Below are 10,834 nucleotides of genomic sequence, written 5' to 3' on the forward strand. Positions count from 1 at the left end.
CACAGTTTCCCATTTCTTAATACGTTCCATGTTTGATAACTGTGAAAATAATCTTTCTAATGAAATGATACTGCTTTAATGCCAGATGATTGATAATCAAAGGTTATTATTTTACTGAGGCAAGCAAAGAAAGGGAATATCATAACTTTCAGATTTATATTTTATTAGGTTGAGACAGTTGGAGACAAATATATGACAGTAAGTGGCTTGCCAGAACCATGCATTCATCATGCACGTTCTATCTGCCACTTAGCATTGGATATGATGGAAATAGCTGGGCAAGTTCAAGTTGATGGAGAATCTATTCAGGTCAGTGATTGACAACATATTATGGTATTTAGGGATTTATTATGGTGCAATTTCAGTCCTGACTTAATATAGAATCAACTTTCAGGTTTATAAAAATAGGCAGGATGATGACCCATATTATGAGAAATCTTTCTGCTACTTTTTTACTTACTAATTCCTTGTTGTATATACCTATAGATAAAAGAGTTCTTAAAACTGAGGGTTCATTAGTATAAAATTATGAACAAGGAAAAAAAACTTATTTATTTAACATAATATATTCTAATTTATCCGGAAAAATAGACCAACTTTTTTTGCAATTCCTTACCAGGCAATTAGTTACATTTCGAAATACATAATTTTATTTTGCCATTCTTAGAGAAAGTGTTGATGTTTTCAGAATTACATTGAATGATTTTCTAGTTCAGTTGTATAAGTGAAAACTTAAAATAGACTGACTATGCTATATTTGTTCTAGGTTTTAGTGTTGTGTTACATATGTTGGTATATAAATTCAATTAAAATTAAGCATAAAGTTAATATTTAATTTCATATTCATAGTGCATTCCCATTACTATTGATACTGTTGACCAAATATTAAATCAACGATATCATTTTCTTTTCTATTAATTTTTTATAATAGATAACAATAGGCATTCACACTGGAGAAGTGGTCACAGGTGTCATTGGCCAAAGGATGCCACGTTATTGTCTTTTTGGGAACACAGTAAATCTCACAAGTAGAACAGAAACGACAGGTGAAAAAGGAAGGATCAATGTCTCCGAATATACTTACAGGTGAGAAATTAAGTTTACTTGTATCATTGTATCTATTTCCAAACCACAGTGTGCTTTTATGAAATTTACTCTAAGTCATTTGGATTTGTCAGGATACTGATTATGGAAGTGTTTTACAAATTTAGGGGCTCTAATGTGGTGGTCCACCCATTCATTTTGAACTGTTGGGAAATCTTCCCATGCTACCAGGTTCCCTTTGCTTATGGGAATCTAGAGTTTCCCAGATTTCAAAGTGTTGTTGTTCCCTTCTATCATTAAAGGTTCCGGGGTTGGTGGAAGCTTAGTCTAATGAGAGAAGTGACCTTAGACTTCAAAAGGTGCAATGAAACACGGGGTGAACCTGTCAAAGAGACTTGGGCAAATGTAATTCTACAGTTTCTGGGTTAATGATGCGTTTGATTGGGAAGGGCCCTACAAACTTGGGTCCCAGCTTCTTTGATGGTTGTAGAGATTGCAGGAAGTGGATGGAAAGGTAAACTCAGTTGTCAATCTTAAACAGTTTGGATTCTTCACGCTTCTTGTCAGCTTGCTTCTTATAAGCCTCATGAGCATCTGCCAGTGCCTTCCTCACCACTTGCCACATATTTCTCAGTTGGGAGACCCACTCTTTCAGTGACGTGACTCGGGTAGGTCATTCAGGAGTAATTCAGGCATAGGGTTGAAGTCCTGTCTTTTTTTTTTTTTTTTTTTGTGGAACAGAACCAGGCTGCTGGTCCCTAGGATTAGGCCAGTTGAATAAAACCACAGGCAAGATTTTTGTCAATAAACAGGTGCAGTGTATCTAACTCCCTCGAGGTCATTGAATATAGTTCCGGCTTAGGTAGTTTAGTCCAGGGAAGGATTTCTATAGCACGGTTCATCAGCTAATAAAGGGGGAGTTTGTCCAAGCCCTTTTTGCTGAACACCTTTCTTAGGTCCCAGTATTCTTTGTGGATAGCAGGGCGGCCCTTCTATAATCCCTTCATTACTGCCTGATTTCCCACCATGGAGAAGCTGTCTCCTGGGCTCCAACTTGCTCCCAAGGAGGGCGACTCGTTTGGAGTTTTAGCAGTCCCCTTCTCCAGTTTGTGTATGGATTTCACTTCTTTAGCTTAGTCAAACTAGAGGCCATTCCATCCCTGAGGCCACTATGAAGCTTAAAGTCTCTACGTGAACCCTTTCTGCATTTCTATGGGTTCAGTGACAAATGTTGCTGGGATGCCCCTTGCTATGGATTTGTCTAGTAGGCAAAATGCAGTGGGTACTTTCAGCTGCCTCAAGCAGATTCCTAATTTTTCAACTAGAGCTGTGTTAACCAGGCACCTGGTGGAGCCTGAGTCTGGCAGGATCTGTAAGGTGGCCTTCAGCCCTGAGGCTTGGAAACTTAGCTCTATGTGGAGTGTCACTAGTGTGATTGGACCACTTACTAGAAGATCATCATTAGTGTCGGTGTCAGTTAGCCCCTGGCCACCGGGTAGTGGAGTTGGAGTTCCATCTTGCTTCAGTGTGGGTGAATTCAACAACCCCCACTCCCTTCAGTGCCATTTTCCTCATCCGCTTGAGGCATGGGTGGCTTTTCTGGAGGGCCTGGGAGAGGGGAGTCTTGGCTTGGCGGCCAGTCTTGCACTCAGCTGCTCAGTGCCCTCTTGGCCACATTTGAAGCAGAGAGTAGAGCACGGCTGCGGGTTTTGTGGTTTCGCTGCCTCTCTTTTCTATGGGGCTAGTGTCAACTCCTAAAGTTGACATAGTAGAAAAGGGTGGAGCGCATTCCACGCATACTTTCAGGTAGTCGGATCCCACATTACCGCTGCAGACTTGTTGAAAGGGGGCCAGAAACTGTTCGAAGTCTCGACTCACCACAAAAATCTGGAGGCTCTCAGGATCCCGCGGAAACTATCACCCAAACAAGTCCGATGGGTTCAATACTTCAACCATTTATAGCAGTAGACTTATATACCGCTTCATAGGCCTTTCAGGCCTCTCTAAGCGGTTTACAGAGAGTCAGCATATTGCCCCCAACAATCTGGGTCCTCATTTTACCCACCTCGGAAGGATGGAAGGCTGAGTCAACCCTGAGCCGGTGAGATTTGAACCGCTGACCTGCTGATCTAGCAGTAGCCTGCAGTGCTGCAACCACTGCGCCACCTTGGCTCTTCATACTAAAGCATATTCCAAATGGGAGGAACTTTCTAGCTGACGCCCTCTCCCACATGCCCCAGTACAAATGCGAACAGGAGCAGGTGGTGGACATCATCATTTCCCCTACTCAAATAGCTGCCCAAGTGACCACCAGATGACAATGCCGTGACCAGCAAGATCAACCAGCAAGTGATCTAACCACAAGACTCAAAATCGAACTGCTAGCAGACCCTTGGTTCCGAAATAATCAACACATCTTGACAAAAAGAGATGACCTCGCACGGAAGGTGACGAAACTCTATGTCCCAGAATCCCTACACCTCCTAATTCTCCAGAGGAGCCTACAATGCCAAACTGGCAGGCCACTTTGGGTTCCTAAAAACTTTACACTTAACCCAGAGGCAGTTCTGGTGGCCTGGCATAAAGAAAGACATGGACAGTTACGTGAAAAGTTGCACCATCTGTGCCACAATGAAGAGATGACCGGGAACCCCATTTCCCTGGACTGCTGCAACCAGTAGCAGAGCCAACAAGGCTGTGGGAGGAGATTGCAATGGACTTTATAGTAGAGTTGCCGAAAAGTGGGGGGAAACACGGTGATGTGGACTGTAATAGACCTGTTCTCCAAACAGGCACATTTCATACCCTGCAGTGGACTACTCTCGGCTCACAAGCTGGCCAAACTGTTCCTGAAGCACATCAACTGCCTGCATGGAGTACCTCAAAGAATTATTTCAGACAGAAGGGTCCAGTTCATGGCTATGTTCTGGAGGGAATTCCTGCGGTCCATTGGGTCATACCAGGGCCTTAGATCTGCTTTTCACCCAAGCACCAATGGAGGGAGCAGAGAGACTGAACACCATGGTAGAGACTACCTGAGTTGCTATGTGAACTATTAGCAGTCCAATTGGGCAGACCTTCTGTCTTTTGCTGAAATTGCGTACAAACCTCAAGGACTGCTTCAAAATGTCACCCGACCTGCTGTCCCGAGGAAGGAGATATCGATGAATTTTATTGTCGAGTTACCAGAAAGCCAGGAAAATACTGTGATCTGGGTGATCACCGATTTGTTCTCCAAGCAAGTGCATTTCATTGCTTTCAATTCATATCTAGTAAAAGTACTTTATCTCTATTCAAATGGAGTTGAGGTTTTTCTTTCTTGGATATTGAAGGAGGCATGCCTGACAGGTGGAGTCTTTCCGCACTTGGCTCTCACCTGGCCAGTTCCCACCAGGGCAGCAGCCCTGGCAGATCTGCTAGGTGTCCCACCTGTGACAGTCGAGGCAGCGGCTGGAGCACTGAAACTTCCACTGTGGTGTCTAGTGCTGAAACTCGTTGTCTTAGATTTTCCAGGCCTCACTGGTAGCAGCCTTGTCATCCGCCTCAGTGTGCTTTCATGGTTTGGAGGGCACTCATCATGAACTGCATGCCTTTCCTCACAAACCCTGAAGGCACGCGAGACACATGCCAAAGCTGCTACCAGCGAGGACCAGAAACCCAAGAGGAGGAAGATGGAGGACAAGTGTCAGCTAAAGAGTTTTCCCCCCTAGGAGATAGTACAACATAAAATTGAAGTGGTTTACATTAGGTGGAATGTGAAAAGTAGCAATTCTTTTATTTTGCCAAGTCCAACCTTCTCCTGACCAATCCACCGGCAACCAATGTGATGCCACAAGGCTGTTATGGGAACTCCAAAGTACTAGGTAGATATAAAATGCCCGGAAGCCTCCTCCTCTTCCCTTTTCAACCGAATGACAGGGCATGATGGTGGACCTGTCATGGACATTCAGAATGCCTGCTGCAATGTTTATTATCTTTAAAGGGCCTTTGAATGGTCTGCAATCAACAGAGGAAAGAACAAAGTACTTAAAATCTCAAGCCATCATCAACGTTATTGGTGACTACTGGTTTTTTTCAAAAGCTCTTTGCTGATAGCTTGTTTTGATTTGATTGATTTTTTTTGGAAATTTTTGACCTGGATGTCATACATTCATCATTGGACTCTAGACATTCTGCTGTGCCTTTTTGCTTGCAGAAACTGCTAAAGATGCAAGAAGATGCTGTACTAGTCAGCCTGCTCTGTTTAGGTGTATGTATTCATTTTGATCATGCATTTATGTCCTTCGATTCAGTCCATGCTATATTTTGCTGCAAAACGTGTTGATTATTTTGAACTAGTTGATTTGGTACATTTGATGCAGTTATTGAAAAAACCAGTTGAGGTTTTCAAGGTTATGGGTGTGACTTTTAATTATGCTTTTGCTGTTTGTGCTTCTGAGCATGTGAATGTGATTTAATACTTTATAACAAGAGTGGTCATGCTCTGGAGGAAATAATTGACTGTGCCTTTGGAGGTCAGAAACAGAGCCAAATCTACATTCCCTCACATTCTTTTCAGTTAGAAAGCCAATAGCCGCCAGATAAATGGTTGCTCCAAAGATGGCTGAAGATACCAGCTCCAAGCTGTACAGATAAATCCAGATGACAGCCAACAATAAAAGTTTTCTGCAACTCTCTGCTCCCTTCTGGTGGTCATGCAAATTTTGGCAGCCCAATCACTGTTTCTCGTGGATGAAACATCCAGCACTGTTCCAGATTTGTTTATATTGAATCACAGCCAGCCTGAACGGTGTCAACAAATGTCCCAAAATTCAATATTCTACATTTCATATTTCATCCATGCTCTTATTTAATTATAATCTGTTTAATTTCAGATGTCTGAGAACTCCAGAAAACTCAGATCCACAGTTCCATCTAGAACACAGAGGTCCTGTTTCCATGAAGGGTAAAAAAGAACCAATGCAAGTTTGGTTTTTGTCCAGGAAGGGGACAGAGGTATGACTAACCAAAACATTTTATCAAAATAAAAACAAAGCAGAAGTGATGCGAGGACTAAATATGGTATGAGTAATCAAAACATGTTCATCAAAATAAAAACAAACTAAAAAAATGATGCAAGGACTACATATGACTACATCAGGCTTTCTAGTTGCAAAACTGAATGTCCCTTTGAAGAAATGAGCCATTTCAAAATATTGCTATGTTAATATATTTGCTCTCTTGACAGCCAATTACTATCTATTATATATTACCAGACTTTATGTGTTTGTATTTCAGGAAATGTTTGAGAAAGTGCCAACTGATTAACCATTAATTTTAATCTTTTCCCCTCCTGCACTAGAATTTGTATTTATTTAATGGCTAGTCCTAGTGATATCAGAATTTGCTGTTTTGCACATTGTAGTCCAAAGCTCTTTTTATACTGCTTAAACTTTATATTTGTTTTCAAAAATGATTACATTTTATCATACTTTGCACATAGATTGAGGCCCAATATTTGGCACAGCCATAGAGCAGAAAGCAGTTAAATCTACATTATTTTCAAGGAGTAAAATGTGTGTGAAATAAAGCTCTAATCGAATTTATACATAGTCTAAAATGTTGCTTGTCTGGATTTTTTTTTATTAAGAGCATTTAAAGTTCTGCCTATAGGAATAGTATTTATCTTAATATGTATTTAGTAAATTAAGGATATAGCAGATTCACTTACACAGCTCAGCTAAAACAACTGCTGTTAAATCTTTTGATTGGAAAATTTCAAGTGTTTTGTATTCTGATGGATCAAAATCTGAAATTGTAGATGGCTGGATTCTTTCTAATGCAGTATGTAGGATATACTCTATACATGTTTCATATTTTATAATATATTTATATTTTAAAAATCTCACACATGTGCTTATAATACGATCTAACATCTCTCTCTTTCTCTCTCCATATATCTCTGTCTCTCTTTGAGATCTCTTTACTGCCAAGCAGGCAACAGTTAATTTATGTCTTTCACCTTGAAACAAACACCATTTTTTTTCTAAATATATTCTTTTTACTTCTTTTTATTGTTTAATAGTTGCAGCAAATGACAAAAAGGATGGATTCCGTGCCTATTTTAATTGCTTTGATTTTTAAAGTTACTTAATTTTAATTGCTGATGTGCTTTAGGTTTCCATGGCTGGTATATATATATATATTTTCTTTAAAGCCAGTCATGGATACTGTAAACAACATGAGGTTCAGAACACAAAATGGCAAATTTGAAGTGGCATCTTTTTCTAATAATCTGAATGTTGGAAATAAAAACAAGGACAGCCTTTTTTAGAGGGAAGCTTAAAAATATAAAAACAACAGCTTAAACTAACAATCAAGAGAAAAGATAAATAAGAAGAAAATAGGGATGGAAATGCAAAAAGGTATAAAGAGACAGAAAGTAAACAAAGATGTATACAATGAATCCCTAGTGCTGCGTAACAGAGTGAGCTCCCGTTACTTTTCCCAGCTTCTGTCAACCTAGCAGTTCGAAAGCATGTAAAAATGCAAGTAGGAAAATAAGAACCACCTTTGGTGGGAAGGTAACAGCGTTCCATGCGCCTTAGGCGTTTTGTCATGCCAGCCACATGACCACGGAGACGTCTTTGGATAGGGCTGCCTCTTCGGCTTTGAAACGGAAATGAGCACTGCCCCCTAGAGTCGGGAACGACTAGCACATATGTGCGAGCTTTACCTTTACCTTATACAATGAATGACTTCCAACTTCTGCGAAGAATATGAGGAATGCTTACATTTGATTCTTAGTCAACCTATTTTCATGGCCACAGTATAATATTAAACTGTTATATAATGGCTGCAAAATAGCATTCTTGGAAGCAGTAAATAGTAAATATCCAATTAAGAGATAAGTAAACAAGATTAGCCTAGTCTTCATTAAAATAAATAGAATCTAATGCTTTGATGTATTATTGAGGAGAAAGAATTAATTCACGTATCCTTTGAGACGTCACACATTCATATCACAGTAGGTTGCAGAAAAATAACAGTAATTCTATGAGGAAGAAGATAATATTTCAAACTATTTAATTTCTATAGTTCACCAATTAAAGTATATTTCTGACATGCCAGATATTATTATTAGATTGCAGTGCCTTACTTTTTAAACTTTTTTTGCATGCCTTCAAGGAAGTAACACATGATACTAACTGAGCCAGATGAAATGCTGGAGAAGAACAGAGTGAACCATGTCCTGCCATTTATCTAGTCTGGCAGTATCAGATATGAGTGCAGTTGCTTCAATTTTATGTCCAATTCCATAATAAGCAGTAATTCTTACATCAAGTTTCCTGCTTTTCCTGCTTTTTGTTCAGTTTGCATTTGATATTATAGTATTTATGCTGTACGTATGTTTCAATATCTTTTGTCTTCCTTCCCGTGTTATGAACATAAATAATCCATGCAAATGCTTGCTAATCATAAAATATTTCACACGTATGCTTTTCATCTCCATATTTAATGACTTAGCATCATTATCTTTATGCATATGTATTCAAAACTGTTTCTGCAAGAGAAATTGTGATACTAAGAATCATAAACCCAGAGAATTTATAAACATTGTTTGACAATTATCAATGTACTAATCCATCTGTTTCTTCCAATCTGCTTTTATGATGTATTGCAGTAATTCTATTAGATAGTTTCTGCATTGTTAGTCTTTTACTATGTATTTGCTGTTATTTGAGGCAACATATACATTTTCTATATGAAAGAGAAAATGAAGGTTGTTTAATGTAAAGTTTATGGAAATAAAAAGCAATTTCTACTCTTAAACTGATCATATTATTATGCATATGGTAATTAGTTATCAGATGTTTTATGTGCATAAATATTGCAGATGTTTAAATTAGGAATGGAAAGACTTTCACAGAAAAAATCCAGATGTCCTATTTTATCAGACTTGGGGCAAATGTTTTGGTCCCTACTCTGATTTATTTTGGAAGCATGTCTCATATCTATCCAATATGTAAAAAAGGGCCATTATACAAACCAAAAAGCAGCAAATTGCTTTAAAAACATTACTTTAACAACATATGTTAAAGGAAATTCCAGTATATGAGTGCTAGTATGCTTTGATCTGTAAAAATTTTAACTTGAAAATATGCAGATTTTAAAAAATCTGGTCCTTTCTTATGTAACCGTTCTAGAAGTCCTGGTTTAGTTTAGTTTTTTCAATAGTTTCACTTGTGTCAGAGCACTGAAAGCTATTGTGTTTTAATAATACAGGTTTCTAAACCTTCAGAACATAGCATTTCATATATATTGTACTACTCTCTTATCTTTCCAATCTTATAATGGCAAGAACAGGAAAAAAATATAATTTTGTTTCAAGTTGCATCTGGGTGGAATCTTGATGATGCAGTTCTGCAAAACATCTTTTCTACTGTTTATCCATAAGTAAAACAATGCACGTATAAGTAGTGAAACCTTTCAAATTATCTTCATTTTATTGCCTAAAGGCAATAAAATTATATGTGGGTGAATCAGATTCATCATGTGTTCATATATAATGGAAACAATGCTTATGTAAACAGCATTTATATTTCTATGAAGTACTGATTATTTATCCAAATGTCAAATATATCAAACTAATAAATGCAGTTTAGATATGTTGTAGAGAATAATATATCAGTTTAAACTAATTTGATATTTAAATCTGTATTATATATAAATGAATAAATCATTGTTTGTGAAGTTGCATTCTAGGGATCAGTTGGGATTGTAGTTACTGTACTAGCCCTCCTATCTGAGCTGTGCAATTGCTTCCCGTGGCAAAGCTTGTAGTAGTGCAGTTTCCTAGACTCAAGCACTCCCCCACATGGAATCTGAAATGGCTCAAAAGTGACTCAAAGGTTCATGGCCACCATGAGCTTAACCTAGATTACCAAGGACCCAAGATATACTGATGGTCACATGCTGGAGCTGGCTTTTTTTGTGCTCAGAACACTCTTGCAGTTTTCTGTTTGGGGACCTTATGGAATCACCACTCCTGCCCTCTGGAATAGCATTACTACTGAGATCCATTTAGCCCTGACCCTGCTGTCCTTCAGGAACACATTAAAAGCTTGACTTTTCCAGAAGGCCCTGAATCAAGGCAATTGATGAACTGCTTGAATGACTTCTATTTAAATATTGTGTATTCTCCAATTGTTGTATTTGATCTTGTGTTGTTTTGTTTTGTTTAAAGATGCTTTTAATCTATTGTACATTTTCTTGAATCATTTCAGATAGCAGTATGTATGTGATTGTGTATGTGTGTATACTTTATATACTGTATCTAATACACACAAACACACACACATATACACACACATATATACACGCACATAAATATATAAATGTCATGAATAAAATGTGTTAGTATTTAGCATGTGTATGTATGCATTTGTATACTGTGTGTGTGTGTACATATATCTACACAAACACATTCATGCAAATACACAGTGTGTGCACATATACATAGAATATATGTATAAATGTTTTATTAATGTGCACAAGGAAGGTTTTGAAGTATGGATTTTCCCCACAGATTTTTTTGCAAAATATTCTTTTTTCTTCTGTATGTTGGTGAAAAATTATATGTTAATTTTCTGAAAAGATATAATAAATACACTATTCTTAATATTACATATACAACCTGCTCAATTTTTAAAAAAAGTCTTAATAAATATATTTAAGCAGAATATGCACTATTTCTAATGGTAGACCTGATCATTGAATTTTCTAAATGTATGAAGTTAAGGATCAGGTA

The 10,834-nt window shown here is 37.9% G+C and overlaps 1 protein-coding gene across 1 annotated transcript in view; it reads left to right on the forward strand.

Annotated features, from left to right (window-relative positions):
• Nucleotides 1-10,450, forward strand: part of GUCY1B1 (guanylate cyclase 1 soluble subunit beta 1) — a 60,998-nt gene extending 50,548 nt beyond the window's left edge. The window contains exons 11-14 of the mRNA XM_087724650.1: nucleotides 169-309; nucleotides 932-1,086; nucleotides 5,919-6,039; nucleotides 8,212-10,450. Of these exons, the coding sequence (XP_087580776.1) occupies nucleotides 169-309; nucleotides 932-1,086; nucleotides 5,919-6,039; nucleotides 8,212-8,235 (441 nt within the window). The 3' untranslated portion in view covers nucleotides 8,236-10,450. The remainder of the gene's footprint in view (nucleotides 1-168; nucleotides 310-931; nucleotides 1,087-5,918; nucleotides 6,040-8,211) is intronic.
• Nucleotides 10,451-10,834: the final 384 nt, after the last annotated feature.

The sequence above is a fragment of the Thamnophis sirtalis genome, unplaced genomic scaffold (genome assembly GCF_051295495.1).
Source record: "Thamnophis sirtalis isolate CommonGarterSnake01/CBP01778 unplaced genomic scaffold, rThaSir2_p1.2 scaffold_10, whole genome shotgun sequence".
NCBI lineage: Eukaryota > Metazoa > Chordata > Lepidosauria > Squamata > Natricidae > Thamnophis > Thamnophis sirtalis.